At 45.9% G+C, this 25,151-nt stretch overlaps 1 protein-coding gene across 2 annotated transcripts in view; it reads left to right on the top strand.

Annotated features, from left to right (window-relative positions):
• Positions 1–25,151, top strand: part of SLC15A4 (solute carrier family 15 member 4) — a 57,308-nt gene that overhangs the window by 1,412 nt on the left and 30,745 nt on the right. The window contains exons 2-4 of one of the 2 annotated variants that reach the window (XM_081842268.1): positions 16,368–16,663; positions 17,545–17,716; positions 18,430–18,507. In XM_081842268.1, coding sequence (XP_081698394.1) covers positions 16,368–16,663; positions 17,545–17,716; positions 18,430–18,507 — 546 coding nt within the window. Of the gene's footprint in view, positions 1–16,367; positions 16,664–17,541; positions 17,717–18,429; positions 18,508–25,151 lie in introns of both variants that reach the window. The other variant, XM_081842267.1, reaches the window with a different exon arrangement.

Here is a 25,151-nt window from a genome sequence, read left to right on the forward strand (position 1 = left end):
TTTTTCTGTTGATAAGGAAGCCACACTTTGCTATGGGGAAGATGAATGAAATGTGGCCCTCCGAAACTTGCTTCAGGCCCTGTGCTCCTCAGCCACATCTGTTATTGGCCCTGTTCTGCACGCTCCATTCATGTTTTTGTCTGGAGTTGGAATGTGGTCCCTGAACTCTGTTCACGGCTCTTGCTTGTTTGGAAAGATGATAAGAGTGTATGCAGGAAGTCACTTATTGTATGGAGGGGGGGGGGCATTTGTTGCTCTGGTCACCGGCATCAGAAGATACTGTGACGCTTTGGGGTGAAAAAGGTCCCCCACTTGCGCCTTGCGGTGAGGTCATATCTGTTGACACCAGCAAAGCACAGATGTTCAAGGAGATGGAGCAAGTTTCCTTGTGAGCAGAAGTTGCAGCATTTTGGAGTTTTCTTGTGTAGAGAAAGGGCAAGCAAGATACGTACAAGTTTATAAAGTTATACATGGTGTGCAGAAAGTGCAAAGAAGAAAGTAGCCACAATGACGATGTTCAGCTTCCAGTGTCAGAGGTATCTGAATGGCAGTTGCAGGAGGGGAGGGTGTCTTGCGTTCATGTTGAACAGGCTTCCTCAAACTCGGCCCTCCAGATGTTTTTGGCCTACAACTCCCATGATCCTTAGCTAGCAGGACCAGTGGTCAGGGGTGATGGGAATTGTAGTCTCAAAACATCTGGAGGGCCAAGTTTGAGGAAGCCTGATGTTGAACTTGCAGGCTTCCCAGAAGCATCTGGTTGGCCACTGGGAGGACAGGATTCTGTGCTAGTCGGGCCACTGGCCTGATCTAGCAGGTTTGGTCTTCTGTTCTTACGTTAGATGGATTTCCTGACTCAATATTGCTGATGGTGTATGTATGGATCTGGCTTCTGTTGACCCATGTCATTAGTTTGGCTAGCCCAGGGCTGCCAGTTCCACCTTGCGGTCACTTTTCCAGGTCTCATGGGAAGGACCATAGACCAGCCCTTTACGTGCAAAAAGCTCCAGGTTCAGTCCCTGGCAACTCAGGGTACGAGGATTTTTCATGCTTTCAGGAATGTGCTAATCCTCCTAATCTTGAAAACTTGATGCAAAAGGTTGTCATCTATTTGATAACATTAGAATACCATCAGCCTCGAGAGACAATGGAGTGTGTCTCCGGAGTCAAACCGCTGGAAGGAGGCGCACAAGGCGCCATCCAACCAACTTAGATACTTCACTCCGGATTTGTGTTGTGTTTACTCCATAGCCTGTTCTTCTCCTGAAGATGACCAGTGTTTTCCTTCCCCTACATGGGCTTCCTTCCCAGGTTGATGAGCCCCACCTGCCCCTCACTTCCCTTTACAGCACATGCAGAAACTGCCTTCTTTGACCTTTGGACCTGCTGTTGGTCTTGTCTGCTCAATCCCCAAACTCACCGAGGGCTTGAGACTCATCGACTCCCCTCTGCTGGTTTAGCTGGCCGTTCCCGGGGTTCCTGAGCTTGCTCTATCCTCTATGTAACAACCCTTTACAGTGGTACCTCAGGACGGGTTAAGAACTTAATTCGTTCTGGAGGTCTGTTCTTAACCTGAAACCGTTCTTAACCTGAAGCACCACTTTAGCTAATGGGGCCTCCCACTGCTGCACAATTTCTGATCTCATCCTGAAGCAAAGTTCTTAACCTGAGGTACTATTTCTGGGTTAGCGGAGTCTGTAACCTGAACATAGCTGTCGACTTTCAGATTTGAAAATAAGGGATCAGCAGCCTCACCTATCCCGGGGACAGTCTACGGGATATCTAACAATCCGGAGTAGCAGCGGGAAACGGCGCTGGAATAAGGGAATTTCCCGCCAAAAAAAGGGAAGGTACGAACCTGAAGCGTCTGTAACCTGAAGCGTCTGTAACCCAAGGTACCCTGTACACTCATACCTCAGGTTACAGATGCTTCAGGTTGCGTGTTTTCGGGTTATGGACCCGCCGAAACCCGAAAGTACCAGAACGGGTTACTTCCAGGTTTCGGCGGTGGCACATGCGCAGAAGCGCCGAATCTCAACCCATGCATGCACAGACATGACGCTGTGGGTTGGGAACACTGCGGGTTGCTAACGTGCCTCCTGCACGGATCACGTTAGCAACCCAAGCGTCCACTGTAGTTATTTGAAGATGGCTCTCAGTCTCCTCTTCTCCAGGTTGAACATAGCCAACTCCTCAATAGGTTTGGCTTCCAGACCCTTAGTCATCTTGGTTGCCCTCCTCTGTCTGTACACGGTCCAACTAGTCCCTATCCTTTTTAAACTGCAGTACCCAGAACAGGACACAGCACTCCAAGTGGGGTCTGACCAAGGCAGACTAGAGCAGGACTGTTAATTCCCTCAACCAGGACATTAGACTTCTGTTGATGCAGCCTAGAACAACATTAGCTTTTTTGGCTGCTGTATCACGCTGTTGACTCAATTGAAGCCTGGGATCTACTCAGACCCCAGATCCTTTTCACGTGTCCTGCTGGCAGTGAACCCATGACCCACATTGTTCAAGAAATGCAAGTCTAAACCAGGGCTTGCTAATGTGGTGGACTCAGGATGTTGTGGACTTCAGCAGGTCAAAATAGGAGTTGTAGCCACAAACATAGATGGCACCAGGTTGGGGGAGAGGCACATGGAATTCATCCCTATGGTCTTTGGCTCCACATGACATTCACTCAACACTTCAAGTGGAATTTCCTTTGCATAACCAGCTTGTGTGTGTGTGTGTGTACACACATCAACCTCCAAGATATAGCTATTTTCTTCCTGTTTGGGAAAAGGCTCTGTGCAAATCAAAAGAAACCATCATGCTCTTTCACCAGCAAAATCTCAGCAAGCAGAAATGTCAGTGGTTGCGTATCTCTTGCAACACACACAACAAAGGACACAAAGCCTTTGTTCTATGGGCTCATGTTTGCAACGATAGGAGGAAGTTTTTGGTTTGCGCAGAACTCCTCAGACCGCCGTGATTGAAAGGGAGGCAGGGAAAGAAAAGGAAGATGACATGCTCCAAATAATCTTGATTGAATAATACGGTGCATACTGAGCACATAACAGTTCAAACAAAAGAATGCTAGCTGGATTATAAACCGGGTGGCTTTCAAGAATCCCCAAGGGTGGGAAGAGGGACTTAAGCAGGAAGCAAACAGGAAATAGTTTAATGAAGGAGTGGATAGTTAATAGGATAATAAACTATTGGATATTAACCTGTTTCTTCTACCCCATTGTTTTCTCCTCTTTGCCGCCCAATTGCCTGGGGTTTTCCTCTTGCTTCATTGGACTCTCAAGAGATAAAGATGAGAAATGTTTTGGGTTTTTTACAAGGGAAAGAGCAGGGTGAGTGAGGTCTGTCTATCGTCCAACTGAATATGCATTCTTCCCTATGAAGGAAGGTGCAGTGTGAACTTAACCGTTTGACCCAGATTTAAAACAAAGCTGCCCCATCACAAATGAAGTACAGTAATTTTTCAGGGGAAGTAGCCTTCAAATCATGTCCACAGAAACCCTACACATAAGAGGACAACAAAGAACAGAGGAGCTTGATGGCTCAGACTAAAGGCCCGTCTGATCTAGCAAAAGCATTCTTTGCTTGCATTTCTGCACATGTTTGCCTAGGAACTAGTTAACTCTGAATTTGAGGTGGCTTATTTTTTTGCTAGACGTGCAAAATATTGGGCAGTGAGCACATCACCACATCTTGCGTCAGCGAAGGCCACGCCGGAAGGTGTGCAGATGGATCAGGCTTGTTTTCTACTGCTCCAGAGGCTAGGACCTGGACCAGTGGATTCAAATTACAGTGGTACCTCGGGTTACATACACTTCAGGTTACAGATGTTTCAGGTTACAGACTCCACTAACCCAGAAATATTACCTCGGGTTAAGAACTTTGCTTCAGGATGAGAACAGAAATCGTGCTCCGGCGGCGCGGTGGCAGCAGGAGGCCCCATTAGCTAAAGTGGTGCTTCAGGTTAAGAACAGTTTCAGGTGAAGAACAGACCTCCGGAACGAATTAAGTACTTAACCTGAGGTACCATTGTATAAGAAAGGCAAATTCCAACAAGACATCGGGAAAAAACTACCTGATGGTAAGAGCTGTTGGACAGTGGAACTAACGCCCTCAAGCTGGTGGATCCTCTTTCACTGGAGGTTTTTAAGCAGAGGTTGGATGGCCACCTGTTACGACTGCTTTAGTTGAGATTCCTGCATTGCAGGGGGTTGGACTAGATGACCGCGGAACCCCTTCCAACTCTTCCGTTCTGTGACTCTATGGTATAGCAGCTACTTTGTTTTTTTTTAAAAAAATATATTTTTATTATTAATTTCAACATAACATTTTATCAAAAAACATATCATCCTTAAATATCCCCCCTATTTTTTTCCTTCCTCATCCCCCCAAAATAGCCCCCCTCTCCCCCCCCCAAACTTCCCTCAGCTCCTCTATCTGGTTTATCAACATATGTTATTTTCTGCATGTTACAAAACTGTACAGATCTTAATTTATCTATCTAGATGTGATCAATAAGAAGTTTGTGAATGTTTATTCAAAACCTGCCAAGGAGTCCAGTTCATTTTGTTGTTTCTTTAAATACTTTGTAAAGGGTTCCCATTCATCTTTAAAATCGCAGTTATCCTTGTCATGTAGTTTGTGTGTCAGTTTTGCCAATTCTGTGTAGTCCATCAATTTCTCTTTCCACAGTTCTTTGGTTGGGATTTCCTTGTTCTTCCATCCTTGTGCTATTAAGACTCTTGCCGCCATTGTCCACATACATAAAGATATTTTTCAGTTTCCTTGGCAGGACTTTCCCTACAATCGCTAACAAAAATAAATGTTTCAGGTTTTTTGACAAATGTTAGTTGGAACATTTTCTTCAACTCATTATATATCATTTTCTTTTTTTTCTTTTTACTACAGTCCCACCACATATGAGGTATAGCACCTACTTTGCATGCAGAAGGTCCCAGGTTCAGTTCCTAGCAGCTCCAGGTAGGCGTGGGGACACCTTCTGTAGAAAGCCGTAGAGAGCTTCTGTCCGTGTTTGTGGACAGTGCTGAGCTAGATAAGCCAATGGCCTTTTTAGTATAATATGCCTTCCTCCAATTTCATACCATGTGGCATAATGCTTTTGGGACATCAGTGTCGTGGCTGATACATGGTGCGCAAGTACCGGTATGTGTGTGTGGGTTGGGTCCCTCTCTCATCAGGCATTGCATTTCTGTATTTTTGTGATGGAATTCTGCCCATCTTAGCATATCAAATACCCATAAGATAGCTTGAGTCTCACAAATTAGATCATTGCCCTTCCATCTTGGAACAGTCAAAAGTTGATTTGTTTTGTTTTTGTCCAGAATAGTTTATTGCTGTGGCATAGCTCTGGCTCCCGAGCCTCAAATACCACTTATTAATCAATGAGGCATAGTAACTTCCACTACAGTTTTGACCCGCGAAAGGTTTTTGAAAATCCCATCTATTGCCAGAAGATGGGTGGTTGTGTCAAGAGAGAAATAATGTCGGTGGTCACTTTAATCAGAACTTCAAAATGGTGGATGCAAACACGAGTGATTATTACTGGAGTGCACCATGGAGAATTTAGGGCGTAATTTTCATATACCTTTCCTTTCCCTGCCTTGTTTCATGAAAAACCAGCACTGTGGTTTGGTTTGTTCAAAATGGTCTTCTCCACCTCCCAGGAGCAACCAAATGTATTTCCATTGATGACTCTTCCTTGGAATAAAGACTTGAGTTCCTGCAAGGCTGATTTGTTGGTAGCTGTGCAAGGATCACCTTGAATCTCTTCCAAGCAAAGCCTAGACCTGCATTTCCCAAACTGGTGCCCTCCAGATGTTGCTGGACTCCAATTCCCATCTGGAGGACCTCTGGGAAAGGCCGGCCGAGAGGGGATCTTCCATTGTCCTCTTGCATTATTGCAATCCCAGGAATTGAGGGATCAGTATGTGATTGCACATACAGGACGCGGGTGGCGCTGTGGGTTAAACCACAGAGCCTAGGACTTGCTGATCAGAAGGTCGGCGGTTCAAATCCTCGTGACGGGGTGAGCTCCCGTTGTTCGGTCCCTGCTCCTGCCAACCTTGCAGTTCGAAAGCACGTCAAAGTGCAAGTAGATAAATAGGTAACGCTCCGGCGGGAAGGTAAACGGCGTTTCCGTGCGCTGCTCTGGTTCGCCAGAAGCGGCTTAGTCATGCGGGCCACATGATCCGGAAGCTGTACGCCGGCTCCCTCGGCCAATAAAGCGAGATGAGCACCGCAACCCCAGAGTTGGCCACGACTGGACCTAATGGTCAGGGGTCCCTTTACCTTTTTATGTGATTGCAGAAGTTCCTTTGTGTGCTTGTCATTTTGAGACTAGTTTAAACTGTCCTGCATATATATATAGAGAGAGAGAGAGAGAGAACACTACTTCATTGGGAACAGTATGCTGATTCAGGCATGATTTTCAGAATGGGACATGGCTGGACATAGGTTCCCCATCTCTGATCTAGATGTTGTTGTTGTTATTCCCCACCTTTTCTCCTGACAGGGACTCAAGGCAGATTACAGGTAGATAAGAACCGCTAAATGAGGGTCTTTCCCCATCAATTCCTTCATGATCTGTTGTTGTATTTAGTTGGAAATGCCAGAGATTGAACCTGGAGCCTTGTGCATTCGACACACGTGCTCTGCCACTGAAATACGGTCCCCTGTACACACACTTCTTAGTTTCAACCATAAATCACACTTTAAGGACCTGACTTCTCCATTTCCCTCATTGCTGTGTGTGTTTCATTTCTTTAATTCCACTTCCCAACCCTGTTGGTTAATCGATTGGGTGCTCCCTGGAGTTTCCGGGATAGATGTGCAAAGAACTGCTAAATCTTTTCAACATCGTTCATGTGCCATTTTATATGTGCGCAACACTGTTGGGTTATAAAAAAACCCAAATAAACTTAATTTCGCTCTCACAAATTAACTAATGTGGATTTATGTGATTATGTGGGGAAACCCAGCCAGATGGGTGGGGTATAAATAAATTATTATTATTATTATTATTATTATTATTATTATTATTATTATTATTATTATTACAGCATAAGCCTCCCACCCTTCTCTCTGAAGGTCACTTTAACTGTCATGTCTTCTAGCAAAGTATCCTGGGATTTGTAGCTTCTGAGACTTGTGAATTCTGTGGTGGCTCTTTTCCCTTCTCATCGAACTACAGTTCCCAGAATCTTCTTGCGAGAAGGAATGACTTACAACTAGTGGGGATATTATAGAGTTCTCCCCTGCCCCACCAACATACAGTGGTACCTCAGGTTACATACGCTTCAGGTTACAGACTCCGCTAACCCAGAAATAGTGCTTCAGGTTAAGAACTTTGCTCCAGGATGAGAACAGAAATTGTGCTCCGGCGGAGCAGCAGCAGCAGCAGGAGGCCCCATTAGCTAAAGTGGTGCTTCAGGTTAAGAACAGTTTCAGATTAAGAACGGACCTCCAGAACAAATTAAGTACTTAACCCGAGGTACCACTGTAATTCAAATACCTAACCACAGTATGACTTAGGGTTTTTGAAAATATTTTACTGTAGTTTTCTAATGCTGGAAATGTGTATGCAAGTACATAAAAAAGGTACTATAAATATGTTTATGTGTATGCAAGTACATAAAAAAGGTACTATAAATATGTTTAAAAAAAACCACACAAAACAGAAAAAACTAATACAGAACGTAAAGAGAAAACAGTGCGGAGCATCTGATAATCTGGCCTGTTATAATCCTTCTTTCTTTGCCGGCTTCAGATTTGAACCCAGGTTTCCTGGACACAAAAATCACTGCTTTTACCTAACAAGCAGCAGGACAAATTGTACATTAGTCATGGCGTCCGCGGGGCGTGTTACATAAAATAAATATATTTTGTTGGCATTGTTTTCCCTCTCCACATGCAAACATCTCCACCTGCCTACATTTCTAGGAATGTGTCCTGATGTGAAGGGTTGGCTCAGTCAAAGAGCTTCGTTCTCAAAAAATAGGCTTGGGACTGTGATGTCCTCTTTATCTTCTGCTTCTCTTTTTGAGCAGCATTGCACTCTGTCCGTTTCCTGTTCTTCTGTGTGACGCGCTTTGATTCCCCCCCCCCCTCAAAATTTTGCAATTCTGAATTTAGCCCATTCGCCAATGAGGAAGCGAAACTCTCCTTAAAAGACAAAACATGCCAGTCTGAATCTGCAGCTCCAGCCAATCAGGTGCTTCTTCAGCACCACTGAAATGAATGGGGAACAGTGGCTGCACCCGTCTTGTTATTACTGTAATTAGTTCATCATTATTATTATTTGTGTGAAGACAGGCTCTGGCAGATTGAGCAGACAAGACTAATAGTGGGCTCAACAGTCTTGAACATGGGTAGGCAAACTAAGGCCCGGGAGCCGGATCCGGCCCAATCGCCTTCCAAATCTGGCCCGCGGATGGTCCAGGAATCAGCGTGTTTTTACATAAGATGTGCCCTCTTATTTAAAATGCATCTCTGGTTTATTTGTGGGGCATAGGAATTCTTTCATTATTTTTTTCAAAATGTAGTCCGGCCCCCCACAAGGTCTGAGGGACAGTGGACCGGCCCCCTGCTGAAACAGTTTGCTTTTTCAGCAGGCGCCATGAAAGAGGTTTCTGCATGTGCCATAGAGGGGGCAGAGGGGGCTCATCCATGGTGTGTGTTATTGGGTTGTTGTTTTTATTTTGATTATATATTTCATGGTTTTATATTTTGATTTTTTTAAGACCTCCAGGTATAGGGCAATATATACAATAAATCATCATCATCGTCATCCACCTGGGAAGGTAACCCATCTAGGAGAAGGAAAATGGATCCTAAACCTTTGCTGCCTTGTGGAATAATTTCAGGACAAGAAAAGGCTCAGGAGGAAACCCTACACAAGCTTAAACTGTTGCAATGCTAACTTTTGTGTGAAACGGGCTGAGCTCAATTTAGTTCTGGAACTTTAAGCAAATTCCTGCACCCAGGACATTCACTCAGAGCCATTCTGTGAGAGGTAGACTACAGCACCCAGAATCCTTTGAAGGGCAGGGGAATGTGCTTCGAATCTGCTCTAAAGATTTAGTGTGTACACTGCCTAACTCTTAACCGCTCGCCTGCACTGCTGTTGCTCATCTTCTCAGTAAGGAGTCGTAGAACAAAGCTTGAAAAGCACGGCTTTAAAAATGCAGCTTGCACCTTCTCTATTTCCTTCCCTTTCTCCTGTCCACCATATTTTTGTAACCCAATTCATTGGAACCAATGAGTGGGGGAAATTGGGTGTAAGCACCCAGGTGACACAGGACTCTTCTTCCATGAATGTTGTTAAATGCATAAATAAACAAACAACCGTGTTACTAAGCAGTGGCATCTACCCAGCAACCATCCTGAGTTTGCTTTTCACTCAGCCTCCTTGGCACGGGTGCCAAGCTGGAGGAAACGGGACACTTTAATTCGATTAAAAGCAAGTCATGCTTGTTATGGAGCGTGGCCTGGGATTAATATCATGTTGCTCTGCTAAATGCAAGTATTGCATAACTGGGAAAGTTTGAGCAAAATAGATCCCCAGCGATGATTCAGCAGGAAGATCGTTCTGTATTCTGCATTTCGTTTCATTTTTTTTCCTTGCTGAGATGGAAACTCAGGAAATTTAGCAACTGGTGCAATGACCGGGCGTAAGAACTTCAGTTAGTCATCAGTTCCAAACATACATCTGTTTAAAACTGGCATCTTGGGCTCTCTCTGTGTGTGTGTCTATCCCTGTAACAAATGTTGTTCTCTTAAGGGGTGATTCATCCTAAACAGAGATGGCCTGTGAGTCTCGGACATATTTTGGGCATGTGCTGAGTAGAGGAATGCAGTGCAAAGGCGCATTAGCAAAGTATCTTCAGCTGCCGTTCTTATTTATTATATTCCATCATTATTTCTATTTATCACCATCTCTTCCATTATAATGTCTGGGGCAAGGAGGTTCCGGGAATTTTGAAAGGATGCTGACAAGCTGGAACTTGCGCCGAGGGTGATGGGCGACCAAGATGATGAAGGGTTCTGGAAACCAAGCCTTTTGCGGAATGGATGAGGGAGTTTGGTAGGCTTACTGTGAAGAAGCCCAAGAGGTGATATGAGAGCCATCTTCAAACATAAGAGCTGTTTGACAGTAGAAAGGATCACCTCCAAAGATGCTCCTTCGTTGGAAGTTTTTAAGCAGAGGTTGAATGGCCATCTGTCAGGGATTCTGTCGCCAGGATTCCTGCATTTTAGGGGGTTGGACTAGATGAGCCTTGCGAGAGAGGGCCTTTTCGGTGGCTGCTCCCAGACTTTTGCACTCCCTCCCTGGAGAAGCCAGACTGGCTCCCTCCTTGCTGTCCTTCCTCCGACAGGTGAAGACAACTTTGTTCCAACAGGCTTTGGCAGGCGCACAGCTTTTAATGAAGGGACTGGTGCCCTGCTGTTTTTATTGTACAGTGGTACCTTGTTTACTGAACAGCTTAGTTGTTGAACAAATCGGTTCCCGAACACTACAAACTCGGAAGTAAGTGTTCCGGTTTGCGAACGTTTTTCGAAAGTCGAATGTCTGATGCAGCTTTCATTTGAGTGCAGGAAGCTCCTGCAGCCAATTGGAAGACGTGCCTTGGTTTTTAAATGGTTTCGGGAGTCGAATGGTCCACTGTAATTAATATGTTATTGTAGTTTGAATAGATTTATTAGATTGTGTGTGTGTGGTTAGATAAATCTAATTCTTTCATTGTTGAATGGGTTTTGGAGTTTTTATTTGTTTTTAGTTTTTCTTTTATCTGCAAGCTGCCTTGGAAAAAGGGTGGGGTTTAAGTAAAAAAAAGGTTAAAAAAGGTAAAACAACAACAACATTCTTCCTGATGTTTAGTCCGAATCTGAATTCTTGTAACTTGAAGCCATTGCCTCAAGTCTTACCCTCCAGAGCAGGAGAAAGCAAGCTTGCTCCATCTTCCATGTGGCAGCCATTCCAGTATTTGGAGATGGCTCTCATATTTCCTCTCAGCCTTATCTTCTTCAGACTGAACACCCCCTTTGACACGGGTGGCGCTGTGGGTTAAACCACAGAGCCTAGGGCTTGCTGATCGGAAGGCCGGTGGTTCGAATCCCCGTGACTGGGTGAGCTCCCATTGCTCGGTCCCTGCTCCTGCCAACCTAGCAGTTCAAAAGCACATCAAAGTGCAAGAAGATAAATAGGTACTGCTCCGGCGGGAAGGTAAACGGTGTTTCCGTGCGCTGCTCTGGTTTGCCAGAAGCGGCTTAGGCATGCTGGCCACATGACCTGGAAGCTGTACACCGGCTCCCTCAGCCAATAAAGCGAGATGAGCGCCGCAACCCCAGAGTCGGCCATGACTGGACCTAACAGTCGGGGGTCCCTTTACCTTTAGCATGAATGGGGAGAGTGGTCTTCCACATGAGGGGGGTCCAGTACATGGGGCCCCTTTTCACACCAGCCAAACTTCAGCTGGTGAAGTGGGGAGGCCACTGGCCAGTGTGTTTGTGTATGGACCAGCCACTGGGGTTGTCGGAAGTGCCCGGGGGGCACCTGCACAGCCCTCAGATCGAGACAAACACAGCATGGGACGGTCATAACTCTTCAGTCCCGTTGAGCAGCAGCGACACATAACCGAAAATATGTGCACACTCAAAGAGCAGAGTAAAGCTGGAAGCTGAGGCTATGAGGTGTGGCATTTAAGTAATTTATTAAACAATACAGTGGTACCTCTGGTTGCGAACAGGATCTGTTCCGGAGCCCCGTTTGTAACCAGAGAAGAACGCAACCCACCTCTGCATGTGGCGGGTCGCGATTCGCCGCTTTTGCGCAAGCCGTGATGTCATTTTGATTGCCTGCACATGCACAAGCAGCAAAACCTAGAAGTAACCCGTTCCATTACTTCCGGATTGCCATGGGACACAACCTTAAAACGCTCAACCTGAAGCGTCTTTAACCTGAGGTATGACTGTATATACAGGACAAAGCAATCATGGCGTCCTCTTACATCTTCTCCAAAAGAGAGAGAAAAAGTAAAAAACAAAAAACAAAAGTACAATACAATGGAAGAGATAGGACTGGCTCTTGTTTCCCACACTTTCCAAGCATGGAATGTAAACACAGACATGTGATGTGACAATCACACATCCAGCAACGGGAGAGAAGGGTGGGTGACTCAGGGTGTGAAGCCCCATGTACAGTGGTGCCTCACAAGACGAAATTAATCCGTTCCGCGAGTCTCTTCGTCTAGCGGTTTTTTCGTCTTGCGAAGCAAGCCCATTGACAGCTTAGCGGATTAGCGCTATTAGCGGTTTAGCGGCTTTTAGCGGATCAGCTGTTAAGCGGCTTAGCAGCGGATCAGCTGATAAGCGGCTTAGGAAAAGGGAAAAAAAGGGGGGGAAACCTGCAGGAACTCGCAAGACATTTCGTCTTGCGAAGCAAGCCCATAGGGAAATTCGTTTTGCGAAGCGCCTCCAAAACGGAAAACCCTTTCGTCTAGCGGGTTTTCCGTCTTGCGAGACGTTCGTCTTGTGGGGAACCACTGTAGCTCTCATGCTTCGTTTCTGCATATGGGGGGGAGAATTCATCTGAACCCCTGTTAAGACAACCACCTTCATAAGCCAGCCAGCAGGGTCCATCCATTGCATAGCCAAGGCATATTCCGGACAGCAGGCAATGCAGACCCCTTACAACATGGATTTGGGGAGGGGTGGGTGAGATGCCCAGCTAGTGCGGTTCTTGCAAAGATATGGCTGCTTTAAGCGCACGCAGGTCTGAGCCTCGTTTCGGCTGTGAAATGGTGGGAGATTTACGGCAGAGCTATAAACTCTGGTCAGCAGGGAACTATATTTTGCATCTCTCAGTTCCTCCTCGCGGGGAGTTGCTGCACAGCTGCTCCTCAGTGGCTTCCCGGAATTGCTGTGGTCTTACTTTCACCAGTGTGGCAGAAACAAAGGGTGGTAGAGCACCTGCATGCAGAAGGTCCCCGGTTCATTCCCTGCCACCCCCAGGTTTGGGAGGGGAGAGAGACTCCGGTCTGAAACCCTGCAAAATCACTGTCAGTCTGACTTCCTGTGGGTTCTGATTTGGGATTGAACGATTCCCTGTATTTTTCCTCTTAGAATAGAGTTGGGAAACCTCAGGCCCTTTGTATACTCTCCTCAGGCCACATGCTCACTGCCCCTTGCTTTGCACCCTCCTTGAGTGTTTTTGCCTGACTGGGATGTGTCCAAACTCTGGTGATGCCTCTTGCTTCCCTGGATGAGGAATACAGAGGGATGGGGCAGTGTAGATAGAAACCAGCTTATGTTACAAAAGGTAAAGGGACCCCTGACTGTTAGGTCCAGTCGTGGATGACTCTGGGATTGCGGCGCTCATCTCGCTTTATTGGCCGAGGGAGCCGGCATACAGCTTCCGGGTCATGTGGCCAGCATGACTAAGCTGCTTCTGGCGAACCAGAGCAGCGCATGGAAACACCATTTACCTTCCCGCAGGAGCGGTACCTATTTATCTACTTGCACTTTGATGTGCTTTCGAACTGCTAGGTTGGCAGGAGCAAGGACTGAGCAACGGGAGCTCACCCTGTCGTGGGGATTCGAACCGCCGACCTTCTGATCGGCAAGTCCTAGGCTCTGTGGTTTAACCCACAGCGGTACAAAAGGTAAAATTTATGTTCAGCACTTGGCACACTTTTGCCTCTGCCCACCACTGGGATGTTGCCCCCAGATGGGCACCTGGCAAAGCATGCAGTCCTCAGGCTGAAAAAGTCCCAATTCCTAATAAATGTTCTGATCTAGCTTTCTTCTCCCTGCCTTGCTAGTCTGTGTTTGCGCAACTCGGGTTTTTGTAAGGAGGAAAGTTCAGTTATTGAACTGCATGTTAACAGCATAATACAGCATCCAAAAAACAAAAAATAATAATCTAGGCTGCATCAGGAGATGCATAATGCCCAGATCAGAGGATGCAATAGTTCTGCCTTGGTCAGACCACATCTGGAGCACTGTGCTCAGTTCTGGGCACCAGAGTTTAAGAAGGGTACTGACAAGCTGGAAGATGTACAGAGGAAGGCGACCAGGATTATCCAAGCACCTGGAAGCCAAGCCTTTTGAGGAATGGTTGGGTATGTTTAGGGTGGAGAATAGAAGGTATGGTGGTTGTGGTTGTTGTCGTTTAGTCGTGTCCGACTCTTTGTGACCCCATGGACCAGAGCACGACAGGCACTTCTGTCTTCCACTGCCTCCCACAGTTTAGTCAAACTCATGCTGGTAGCTTCGAGAACACTGTCCAACCATCTCGTCCTCTGTCGTACCCTTCTCCTTGTGCCCTCCATCTTTCCCAACATCAGGGTCTTTTCCAGGGAGTTTTCTCTTCTCATGAGGTGGCCAAAGTAGTGGAGCCTCAGCTTCAGGATCTGTCCTTCCGGTGAGCATTCAGAGCTGATTTCCTTCAGAATGGAGAGGTTTGATCTTCTTGCAGTCCATGGGACTCTCAGGAGTCTCCTCCAGCACCATAATTCGAAAGCATCAACTCTTCGGTGATCAGCCTTCTTTATGGTTTCATGCATCACTACTGGAAAAACTATAAGGACCTTAGTCGGCAAGTTGATATCTTTGCTTTTTAAGATGCTGTCTAGGACGTCTCTATTTTCATCAGAGAAATTTTGGAGGGTGTGGTGTCGCAAACCACCTCCCATCATCCCTGACTGCAAGCCATGCTGGATTGAGCCAATGGGAGCTGGAGTAGCCATCTTCAAATGGGCTGTCATCACTTTCCCCAAAGATTCCTGGGAACTGTAGTTCAGAATGGGTGCTGAGACTTATTAGGAGACCTCCGTTGCCCCTCACAGAGCTACAAATCCCTGCACCTACAAACGACAGTTCCCAGGGTTCTTTGGAGGAAGTCATGTGTTTTAAAAGCCTTTGGTCAAGAGTAGGGGGACCTGCAACCCCCGAGGTGTTGCTGGAATGCAGCTCCCATCATCGCTGACCATTAGCCATGCTGGCTGGAGTCGAACACATCGGGAGGGCAACAGGCTCCCAACCCCTGGTTTAAAAGCTAGCCAACAATTGGTGGTGTTCTTAGACAGAAAACAAAAAACACCCGTGGTTGACAACCTTGTGCTCTGGCTCACCAAGCTGTAGATTTCAGTCTAGTCACCAGATATGTGCTTTTGAACATCGGAAGCAATTCCCTACTAGAAAGGGGCTGCTTAGAGGACTTTGGTATCTGCTGGAGTCCTGCTGTTATGGCACTTTAATCTCGCTGCAGATGGGGCAGATAACCCCAATTAGAAAAGCCAGGCTGTTCTTAGGCTGCATTCAGACAGCACTTTTATTCCTGACATTTCCTTACCTGAGCATTTCCATGTTTCACGTGATCTTTCACACATCGTGAAATCCACTTCTGGGAATCTAGCAGAAGCTCATCGCCCATGTTAACCCTGCAAAATCATGTGCTGTAACTTTCCTGCTGTTTTATGGTGGCTCACAGCATGTGACAGAATTTGGGGGACTTACTTTCCAGCATGCAGATCCTTCCCCCCATTTTCATGGGGAGCAGAAGCACACATGGGCATAAGAGAAGGGGACGTGTCCGATAACATCTGCTGTGGTGCCTTACTGGTGTGGATGAAATTTAGTGTGCCATGGCTCTGTAGATCAATCAGACAGCTGCAGTTTCATAAGGCAATAGTTAAGGCAGTGCAAAAGGTACATGAGAAACCTGGGCAAAAGTACTAGCGTGATCACCAGGAAAACTAAGGCAGTAAACCCCAAGTCTGAATGCACACTTAGATTCTTAATCTTGCATGGGTTCTTAGGAACATCACCAAGTTAATACTGACTTGCTTGCTATTTTCTATACGGCCCTCCGTTTGAGGATCACAAGATGGTTTACAAGACAGGCAGCTCCCATTTAGTGTGGGGTTACGTCTCAAGGCACCACACGGCTCAGTGAAATCGCATATATTTGAAGCACCGTCACAAAAGCCTGCAAGCACCCCGTTCCGCCCCTTTTTGTGATGATTTGGGATCGCTTTCTGGGATGGCGCAATAAGTGTGTGCATGGCTGAGCACGTGTTGAACACGTGTAAATGGAGCCTTTCCTGTATAAAGCCACAAACGTACATACCATAGTAACAAACAAACACAACTGGTCCCCCCCCCAAAAAAAACCCCACTTTCTCTGACGCTCCTGGATTTTCAGAAGCATCACGAATGCAATTAAAACTGAATGGGAATGCATTGCTCTTGATTAGGCGTTTGTTTTGGCGAATAGTTATTGACTTGTAGGTTGTTTTTTTACGGAGGAGATTTAAGAACAACAACAAACTCTCGTGCAGGTCAAAGACCGGGGCCCCGAAGCCACACGAAGGTTTTTCAACTGGTTTTATTGGAGCATAAACTTGGGGGCCATTGTATCCTTGGGAGGCATCGCATACATCCAGCAGAACGTGAGTTTTGTCATCGGCTACATCATCCCAGCTGTCTGCATCGGGGTGTCTTTCGTCGTGTTTCTCTGTGGCCAGAGCTTCTTCATCACAAAGCCCCCTGACGGCAGCGCCTTCACAGACATGTTTAAGATTCTAGCTTATTCATGTTGTTCCCGGAAGAGGCCTGAGGAATACTCCAGCAATAGGTAGGTAGTGGGAATTTTCCCCCTTCTAGGCAGTGTTCAAAATTCCCCAGGTGCGTTTTGTGACTGGCGTGGGTCCCGTAGCAACTATGTGGAGATCTCTTGAGGCCATCTTGTGACTGTCCTTGCTGGGGCCTGATGGGAGTTGTCGTTCAGCAGCAGCCAGAGGGCCAAACCTACCCTAGAATGTGACAGGATGTTGGGAAACTGATTCATACAGATGCACTCACACTCACACATTGTGCTATCCAAGGGAAATAAATCTTAGGCGAGCTTAGTTGCCCGATTAAATAAGCATGAGTGTTTGCTTGTTATCGAAAGGAATGTCCTGCCTATGTCTAAGATAATTGAAGGCAGATTAACGACCCATAAAGTAATAATTTGTAAAAAAATACATAATGTTGAGAAGAATGAGCAATTAGCAGCCATGCAATAAAGCACACTTTGGAAGATTGAAAAGGCAGCAGTAGCATAAATGGGTTTAAGAGAAATATTCTGCAAACACTGGATGGAGAAGAACTTCAGCTGGCTGCTGCGGCAGAGTCTCTGTCTCAAAAGAGAGAGAGAGAGAGAAAGCATACTTGTTTTTAGATGCTGTGCACCCACATTGGAGAAAACCTAGAAAACATCTTTGGCTTTGGGAGCGTTTGCATGCTGTTTTTGAGCCAAGATGGTGGACTGAACCTTTCAAAGCTGCACTGATTTTAAACCCAATTTTGTAAGATAGTTGTAAACACTGATTTCCAAACTGCCCTGTTTCTTAGAACTCCCAAGCAACACTGGGGATGGGGCTGCTAGTATACTATACAGGTTTCCCAAAATTTCCAGTTTTGCTGTGTTGCAGTCCTTTTGGATCCATCTCCCTTCTTCCTTCTTTCAAGTAGAGACACCCAAGGGGTACTTCATCAACCAGCTCCCAAACAAAGCCTCTTCGAGATGGCCAAATCATCCCATGGAGGGCCATTCAGGGAAGATAAAGTTGAGGATGTGAAAGCGCTGGTCAAAATCATTCCAGTCTTCCTGGCCCTCATACCTTACTGGACGGTCTATTTTCAGGTTGGTGAACAGGGCCCAATTCGGTTTTTGGTTCCTGTATGTCAAGAGCAGCAAGGGGGCTAGATTTGCCACCTAAACAGTCTTTGGCTGTTAGTGCAGAGGGCGAAAGTCCTTGACGTTTTGAGATGGAGTCGCGGGTGCCAGTCATAAAATGGCTGCCGCAGGAGTGTGGCTTGATGCAAAATGGCTGCCACGTCTAAAAAAAGTAGAAAAAGAGGCAAGAGCACAAAATAGATTGCAGGGAAGCCCAACGAAGTCTGGTTCTGTTTGCAAATCAATTGCTTTCAAGGAGAAAAAGTGTGTGTTTCTAGGGACAAGCAAGTATTTGCTTCCCATGTTGACATCAGCCAATAGACTGTAAGCTGCTTGGGGCAGGGACCCTGCACTCTGTAAAGAGTCATTGATGGGACCCTTGTCAGGGATGGGGGGCCTGTGGCACTCTGGGTGTTCATAGACTCCAGGCCCTTCCTCTTCCGTCCATCATGGCCAATGGTCCAGGCATAGGCAAAATCCAGCCCTCCAGTTGTTTTGGGACTACAACTCCCATCATCCCTAGGTAACAGGACCAGTGGTCAGGGATGTTGGGAACTATAGTCCCAAACCATCTGGAGGGCCAGAGTTTTCCTATGCCTGGTATAGCCCATTGACATCTTGGAGGGGCACATGTTCCGACTTCCAGCAGAATATAAACAATTTCCTTTCTTTCACTTCAGATGCAGACAACGTATGTCCTCCAAAGTCTGCACTTGAGAATTCCCCAGTTTTCAAACAGCACCTCAAACAGCCATACGGTAAGTGGTCATGTGGATACCCCTGTTTCCCTGCAGGTTGGCTTCCTGGGTTACAGTTTCATAGCATGCAGGTGGGATGGGGGGGGGGGGAGCACGATGAAGAATCAAAACAGAAAGGGGGGGGGAGCAGGCTCTGCCATTTAGTGGTCCGAGATGCGATCTCTTCCGGAGTGACCTCCTCCTCCTTTGTTGTAACTGTAGGCAGAGATAAGAGACAACACTAATTTAATGATCCTCAGAAGCATGGGAGAGTGTTCAGGCATACTATTAAAATAATAAATGGTACCATTGAACATTATCCTACCTTTTAAAGAATCCTTATCTATTAAGCCCCATCTGCAATATGCATTTAAAGCAGAATCATAACCATCTTTCCCCAAAGAATCGGGGGGGGGGGAGTGCAGTTTGTTAAGAGTGCTAGGAGACCACTATCACCCTCACAGAGCTAGAATGAGCAGAGTGATTTAATAATTAATAATAATAATATTTATACCCTACCCGTCTGTCTGGGTTTCCCCAGCCACTCTGGGCGGCTTGCAACATACCTAAAAACATAATAAAAACACCAGTCCTTAAAAACTTACCAAAACAGGACTGCCTACAGATGTCTTCTAAAATCAGATAGTTGTTTATTTCCTTGACATCTGATGGGAGGGTGTTCCACAGGGTGGGCGCCACTACCGAGAAGGCCCTCTGCCTGGTTCCCTGTAACTTGGCTTCTCACAGCAAGGGAACTGCTAGAAGGCCCTCGGCGCTGGACCCCAGTTTCCGGGTAGAACAATGGGGGTGGAGATGCTCCTTCAGGTATACTGGACCGAGGCCATTCAGGGCTGTAAAGGTCAGCACCAACACTTTGAATTGTACTTGGAAACATACTGGGAGCCAGTGAAGATCCTTTAGAACTGGTGTTATGTGGTCCCGATGGCCACTCCCAGTCATCAGTCTAGCTGCCGCATTTGGGATTAGTTGTAGTTTCCGAGTAACCTTCAAAGGTAGCCCCACATAGAGTGCCTCTCCCCAGGGAACTCTGGGAATGGTAGCTCCGTGAGGAGAAAGCTCAGCAGATGCCCCTTTTTGGTTCCAGGATGCATGCAAATGGACACTGGCAGACATCCATGGGATTGTGCAGGATCATTCCCTCAGGCTCTTCCCCAGATATATCTTTATCGCTTATCTCTGCATATCTCTCTCTCTATACATATCTGGACTGGCATGTGTGATAATAATTGTTAAGTTGTGGGCGAACATAGCAGACGACACAGCAATTTCTCCAGAGCAGCTCTTTACTTGCAAGCTGGACAGAACTGAACAGCAAACAGCTCAGCCGGCCTGCTTTTATAGGCAGCCGGCTGTCAACATTGTAGCAACAACAACCCAGAGTTTCCTGCCTAAAATAACTGACGTGGACCTGAGTGAAAACTATCTACAGTATCCCCCTGCTGGCCCAGGATGAAACATCACTACATAACAACAACAACAACAACAACAACAACAACAACAACAACAACAACAATTTATTTATACCCCGCCCTCCCCAGCCAAGACCGGGCTCAGGGCGGCTAACAACCAATAATAAAAACAAGTTGATTAAAATACAAATTTAAAGATTAAGATACAATGTTAAAACAGTTAGGGAGCAATCTCATCATAGGAGGAGAAAGGAAAAAGAAAAAGGGGGAGGGAATCAAACTGATTCTGAGCCAAAGGCCAGGCGGAACAACTCTGTCTTACAGGCCCTGTGGAAAGAAATCAGATCCCGCAGGGCCCTGGTCTCAAAAGACAGAGCGTTCCACCAGGCCGGAGCCAGTGTTGAGAAGGCCCTGGCTCTGGTTGAGGCTAATCTAACTTCCTTAGGGCCCGGGACCTCTAGGGTGTTGCTATATGTGGACTTTAAGGTCCTCCGTGGGGCATACCAGGAGAGGCGATCCCCGAGGTACAAGGATCCTAGGCCGTGAAAGGCTTTAAAAGTCAAAACCAGCACCTTAAATCTGACCCTGTACTCCACTGGGAGCCAATGCAGCTGGAAAAGCACTGGGTGAATATGCTCCCATGGCAGAGAGAAACCCCCTGGAGTTTCTGGGACAGCTTCAAGGGAAGCCCTGTGTAGTGCCCATTTTAATAAAGTAGAAATTCAAACTCCACTGGCACACATCAGGATTGTGCCCATGTTACACACAGGGAGCCTTGTACCCACATTCAGGTTTAGTAATGCCCTTTTGATGACACCGTTCCTGCAGGTTGCTGAATGATTAATCAGTTTTGTTGGGAAGGCACAGAAGTTGGAAAGGCCAGGGGGGCTGCTGTCTCTGTGGGTGACCCCTAGTTCTAGGCTCATCCCCCCTCCCTAAATGGTTCAGCTCACCTCCCTATCACCCTAATAACCCAAATTCATAATGTATGGTGGTTTTAATGCAGTATTCATAAATGAGGTGTTTGATCCAAAAAGCTAACCTGCTTAATATTAACATGTCAGCAATTCCGAGCAATTTGGAAGAACTGCATCACAAGGAGCCGCTGAACTTCAAGGTGGGTGGGCAGAACTTCCAAAGTTGTAAATAAAGTTCTGAGTGTAAAAGTTTCAGGCTTGTATTTCAACTTTGAATTCTGAGTGGCTGGGGTTTTTTTAAGACTTGTTTTAAGTCTGATGTTGCAACCAGCATCAACCCACCAAACCCCTAGGCCTGTATTTCGACTTTAAATTCTGTTTGGGTTTTTTATTTTACTTCATTGGACTTGTTTTAAACCTGGTAAAGGTAAAGGTAAAGGGACCCCTGCCCATTAGGTCCAGTTGTGGCCGACTCTGGGGTTGCGGTTCTCATCTCGCTTTATTGGCTGAGGGAGCCGGCGTACAGCTTCTGGGTCATGTGGCCTGCATGACTAAGCCGCTTCTGGAGAACCAGAGCAGCACACAGAAACGCTGTTTACCTTCCCGCTGGAGTGGTACCTGTTTATCTACTTGCACTTTGACGTGCTTTCAAACTGCTAGGTTGGCAGGAGTAGGGACCAAGCAATGAGAGCTCACCCCGTTGCGGGGATTCGAACTGCCGACCTTTTGATCGGCAAGTCCTAGGCTCTGTGGTTTAACCCACAGCGTCACCCGCATCCCTTTAAACCCGATGGGTACTTCCAAATTCATGTAAGCAGTTGCATCAACCCGCCAAACTCCTAGCATTGTGCTCTCCCCGCCCCTGAGAAAGGTGTCACACCTGATTCTTTCAGGCCCAAATGGACAGGGATTTCCACTTCCATGACGGGTTCTGGCTGTCATGGTGTGGGAGGGACAGCACCAGAGTTTTTGCTACTAAAGGAGGGGAGAGGAACCTATGGCCTGCCAGATGTGGCTGGACTACAACTGTTTCCTAGCTATAGAGCCCAACCTCTGCAAGAACTTGCGTGCTGAGCATCTGTTGTGAGCCTTGGATGCTAGGAGGTTGCACAGGAGTGGGGACCGTTTTTCAGCCTGAGAGACACATTTCCTTCTGGACATCCTGGGAGGGGGGTTGCATACGAGTGGTGGGCAGGACCAGAGACAAAAATAGGCCAAGCAATGAATGTTGTTTTTACTTTAATACTGTATGGTAGGCTAGTTCCTACACATACTTGCAGCCCCTCCCTATCCCCCATATAGAAAACCAAGAAGCATTATCACAATTTCAAGGACACATTTCAGGTAGGCAAAACACTCAGCGGTGGTGAGGGGTCTAGCCTGGGATGGAGGAATGTGGCTGTAAATAACTCCAAGGGCCAGAGAGCAATGTTTTGAGGGCTACATTCAGCCCCTGGTCCTTAGGTTACCCACCCCAGGGTTGAACAATCAATAATTAATCAAGTACAAATCAGGCGTACAACAAAATACTGCTCCTATTAAGGATGCCAGCCATCAATGGCCATTTTCTAGAATACTCCTTTCCATCCCCCCTCCTGTTTTTTGTCCACCCCCCAAAAAAATGGTCAACTAGTAATCTGTGCCCCACAAACATGTGCAGGTCTCATTGGGCCAGTTTGGCTCCACCCCTTGGTTTGTTTGGTTTTTTAAAAACATATAAACTAATTTTTTTCATGCACAAGTCAAAAAATGTACTCTTTCATCAAGCTTTCTCTTTTGGGCAGATAAAGTGTAACTCAAAATGTTTAAAGCCAACAGCCAATACTATGCTAGTGGGTTGTGGTTGTTGTTGTTGTTGTTGTTTTAAAAAAGGAAGCTGTAACATGAAAGTGCTCTGAAATGCCAGTCTTCCAAAATGGCCGGATCTCTGGCCTTTAATGTGCTGCCTTCAAAAAATTGAGGTGTTTACTCAAATCGTTCAGAATTCAGTGCCTGGATGATGGAGCAATAATCCCAGCATTCTGACTGATAATTTAAATGGCATTTCTTTCTCACATTTTGTCGAAATAGCCCTAGGGTTCTTAATAATGAAAGTTGGGAAAATGTTTTGCATTTTTGTTTTGTTTTTTAAAGTGAAATGCAACGTGCTATTTCGTTCTGCCTTAATTAAATTTAAAGTTTTGGTGGTTTGATCTGAATGCAAATTCAGAATCTCTTGACATCGCGGGCAGGGGCAGCTTTACTGTGGCATCAGCTTTTATGAACTAGGGCAGACTTCAGACATGGCTGATCTCCTTTGGGGTTTTATTTCATGTTCCTTAGAGCGCCAGTAATACATGTGAAAAGGACCAAGGAGTTCTTTAGTAGAACTGCAGGTTCCTGGGTTCTGATCTAGGCAGTAAGATTCTCTTGGGTGTGAGAAAATATGTGCATGCCACATTGAGCTTGTTTGAGGGAAAGCAGTGTATACATATGATTAATAAGTTAATAAACAGTAATCCACTTGAGATGTTGTGCTCAGACCCATCTGCCTGCTTTTCTTGGTATGTTCCCAGAGTTTCTCATGGTGCAAAGAGCTGGTTCAAATGTGCATTTGCTCTTGTGTTTTAAAGTAGATTTCCTAATATATTTGAAAACAAATGAACACACGTCTGTGGATAATCTGACTGTATCCTCATGACCACTGCTCCTTGTGCATTTTTCTAATCTATGGGTTGTGCTGAAGAAGATTCCAGCGAAACAGTCAGATTATCCGGGATCACTGTCCTACGTTGTTATTCACTTACTACTTCGGCACCATGAAAACCTAAAAAAAGTTTTACCGCTCAGCCCACAGGATAGCATCTATCACTTTGTTTCAACCATAGACTTATTATACTTTTACGGACTTTCAAAAATTGACAGACATGTGTTCATTTGTTTTCAAATATATTAGAGAATTTACAAGTGTACACATTTTGTTTTTGTTGTACTAAATCATGTATATTATGCAATAAGAACTACAGTGCTATCTAGGATACTGGTCTTGGTTTTGCTTGTGTTGTTTGTTGTGTTAAGTTTGCAACACAGGGGTTTGTTGTTCTGTATTAAAGCACCGTATTTTTCGCTCTATAAGAGGCACCAGACCACAAGACGCACCTAGTTTTTGGAGGAGGAAAACAAGAAAAAAAAATATTCTGAATCTCAGAAGCCAGAACAGCAAGAGGGATCGCTACGCGGTGAAAGCAGCAATCGCTCTTGCTGTTCTGGCTTCTGGGGATAGCTGCGCAGCCTGCATTCGCTCAATAAGACGCACACACATTTCCCCTTACTTTTTAGGAGGGAAAAAGTGAGTCTTATAGAGCAAAAAATACGGTAGATTTCCAGCAGCAGGCTCTGTCAAGCGAGATACTCCTTTAACTCAGAGGCGGAGAATCTGCAGCCCTCTGGAGGTTGTTGGACTCCCAACTCCCATCAGTCCCAGCTAGCTTGGACGATGGTAGCTGGAGTCCATCAACATCTGGGAAGGACACAGGTTCCTATGCCTGGGATAAATGATGGTGATAACAGCAGTGCAAGATCCAAAACCCTTAGGCACTTTTTTTTTGGGGGGGGGGACTTTCTAGCAATGAGAAAACAGTTAAGCAAAACCATGTAGGGGAACGTGTGGTTTCTGGAGCAAAGGGGGGGGGGATCAGCAGGGAATGCATAACTGACTGCTTCCTGTCACCCCCGCCATCAGTATGAGCTCTGATGGCTGTTTAAAAGCCATCTTTGTGTGTGTTTATTTCAATAATTTACAGGGCTTTGTTTATCAGGTGTGAGTGGCGTAATCCATAATTCTGCAGACAGGTGTTCTGGTGATTAATAGGGCTTAATGGAATCTCAGCCCATTGCGTGACAGTCCTGTTCTGTTAACGAGATTCCAGGCTGAGTCAAGCGGTGAAATCTTAACGATGGAAATTAATGCCCCTCGTTCCACTGTACAGAGGGGTGTGTCCTCCCTCCCTTCCAATTGATAGCAATAATGTATAATGTTCCTTATGATCTATCGCTTTCCAGAAACTGATACTGAATCACTTCTGGTCCTGGAATCATTAAAATTATGATCCCCTCCGGGACTGTTAAGAATGATCACACACACACACACACACACACACACACACAGTGTCCATCCTCCTTTTCCCTTGGGAGAACCATTGAAAGTGGGCAGAGTTATTAGTACTATTATTATTTCATTAAATTTATCCTTTTTTTTAAAGCAAAGTGACTCAAAGCACCTTACAGACAGATGCATTAAAACCAATAAAAAAGGAAAGCAGAGCAAAATCGAAAAGGC

The sequence above is a fragment of the Podarcis erhardii genome (genome assembly GCF_964252035.2).
Source record: "Podarcis erhardii genome assembly, chromosome: 15".
In the NCBI taxonomy this organism is placed as follows: Eukaryota; Metazoa; Chordata; class Lepidosauria; order Squamata; family Lacertidae; genus Podarcis; species Podarcis erhardii.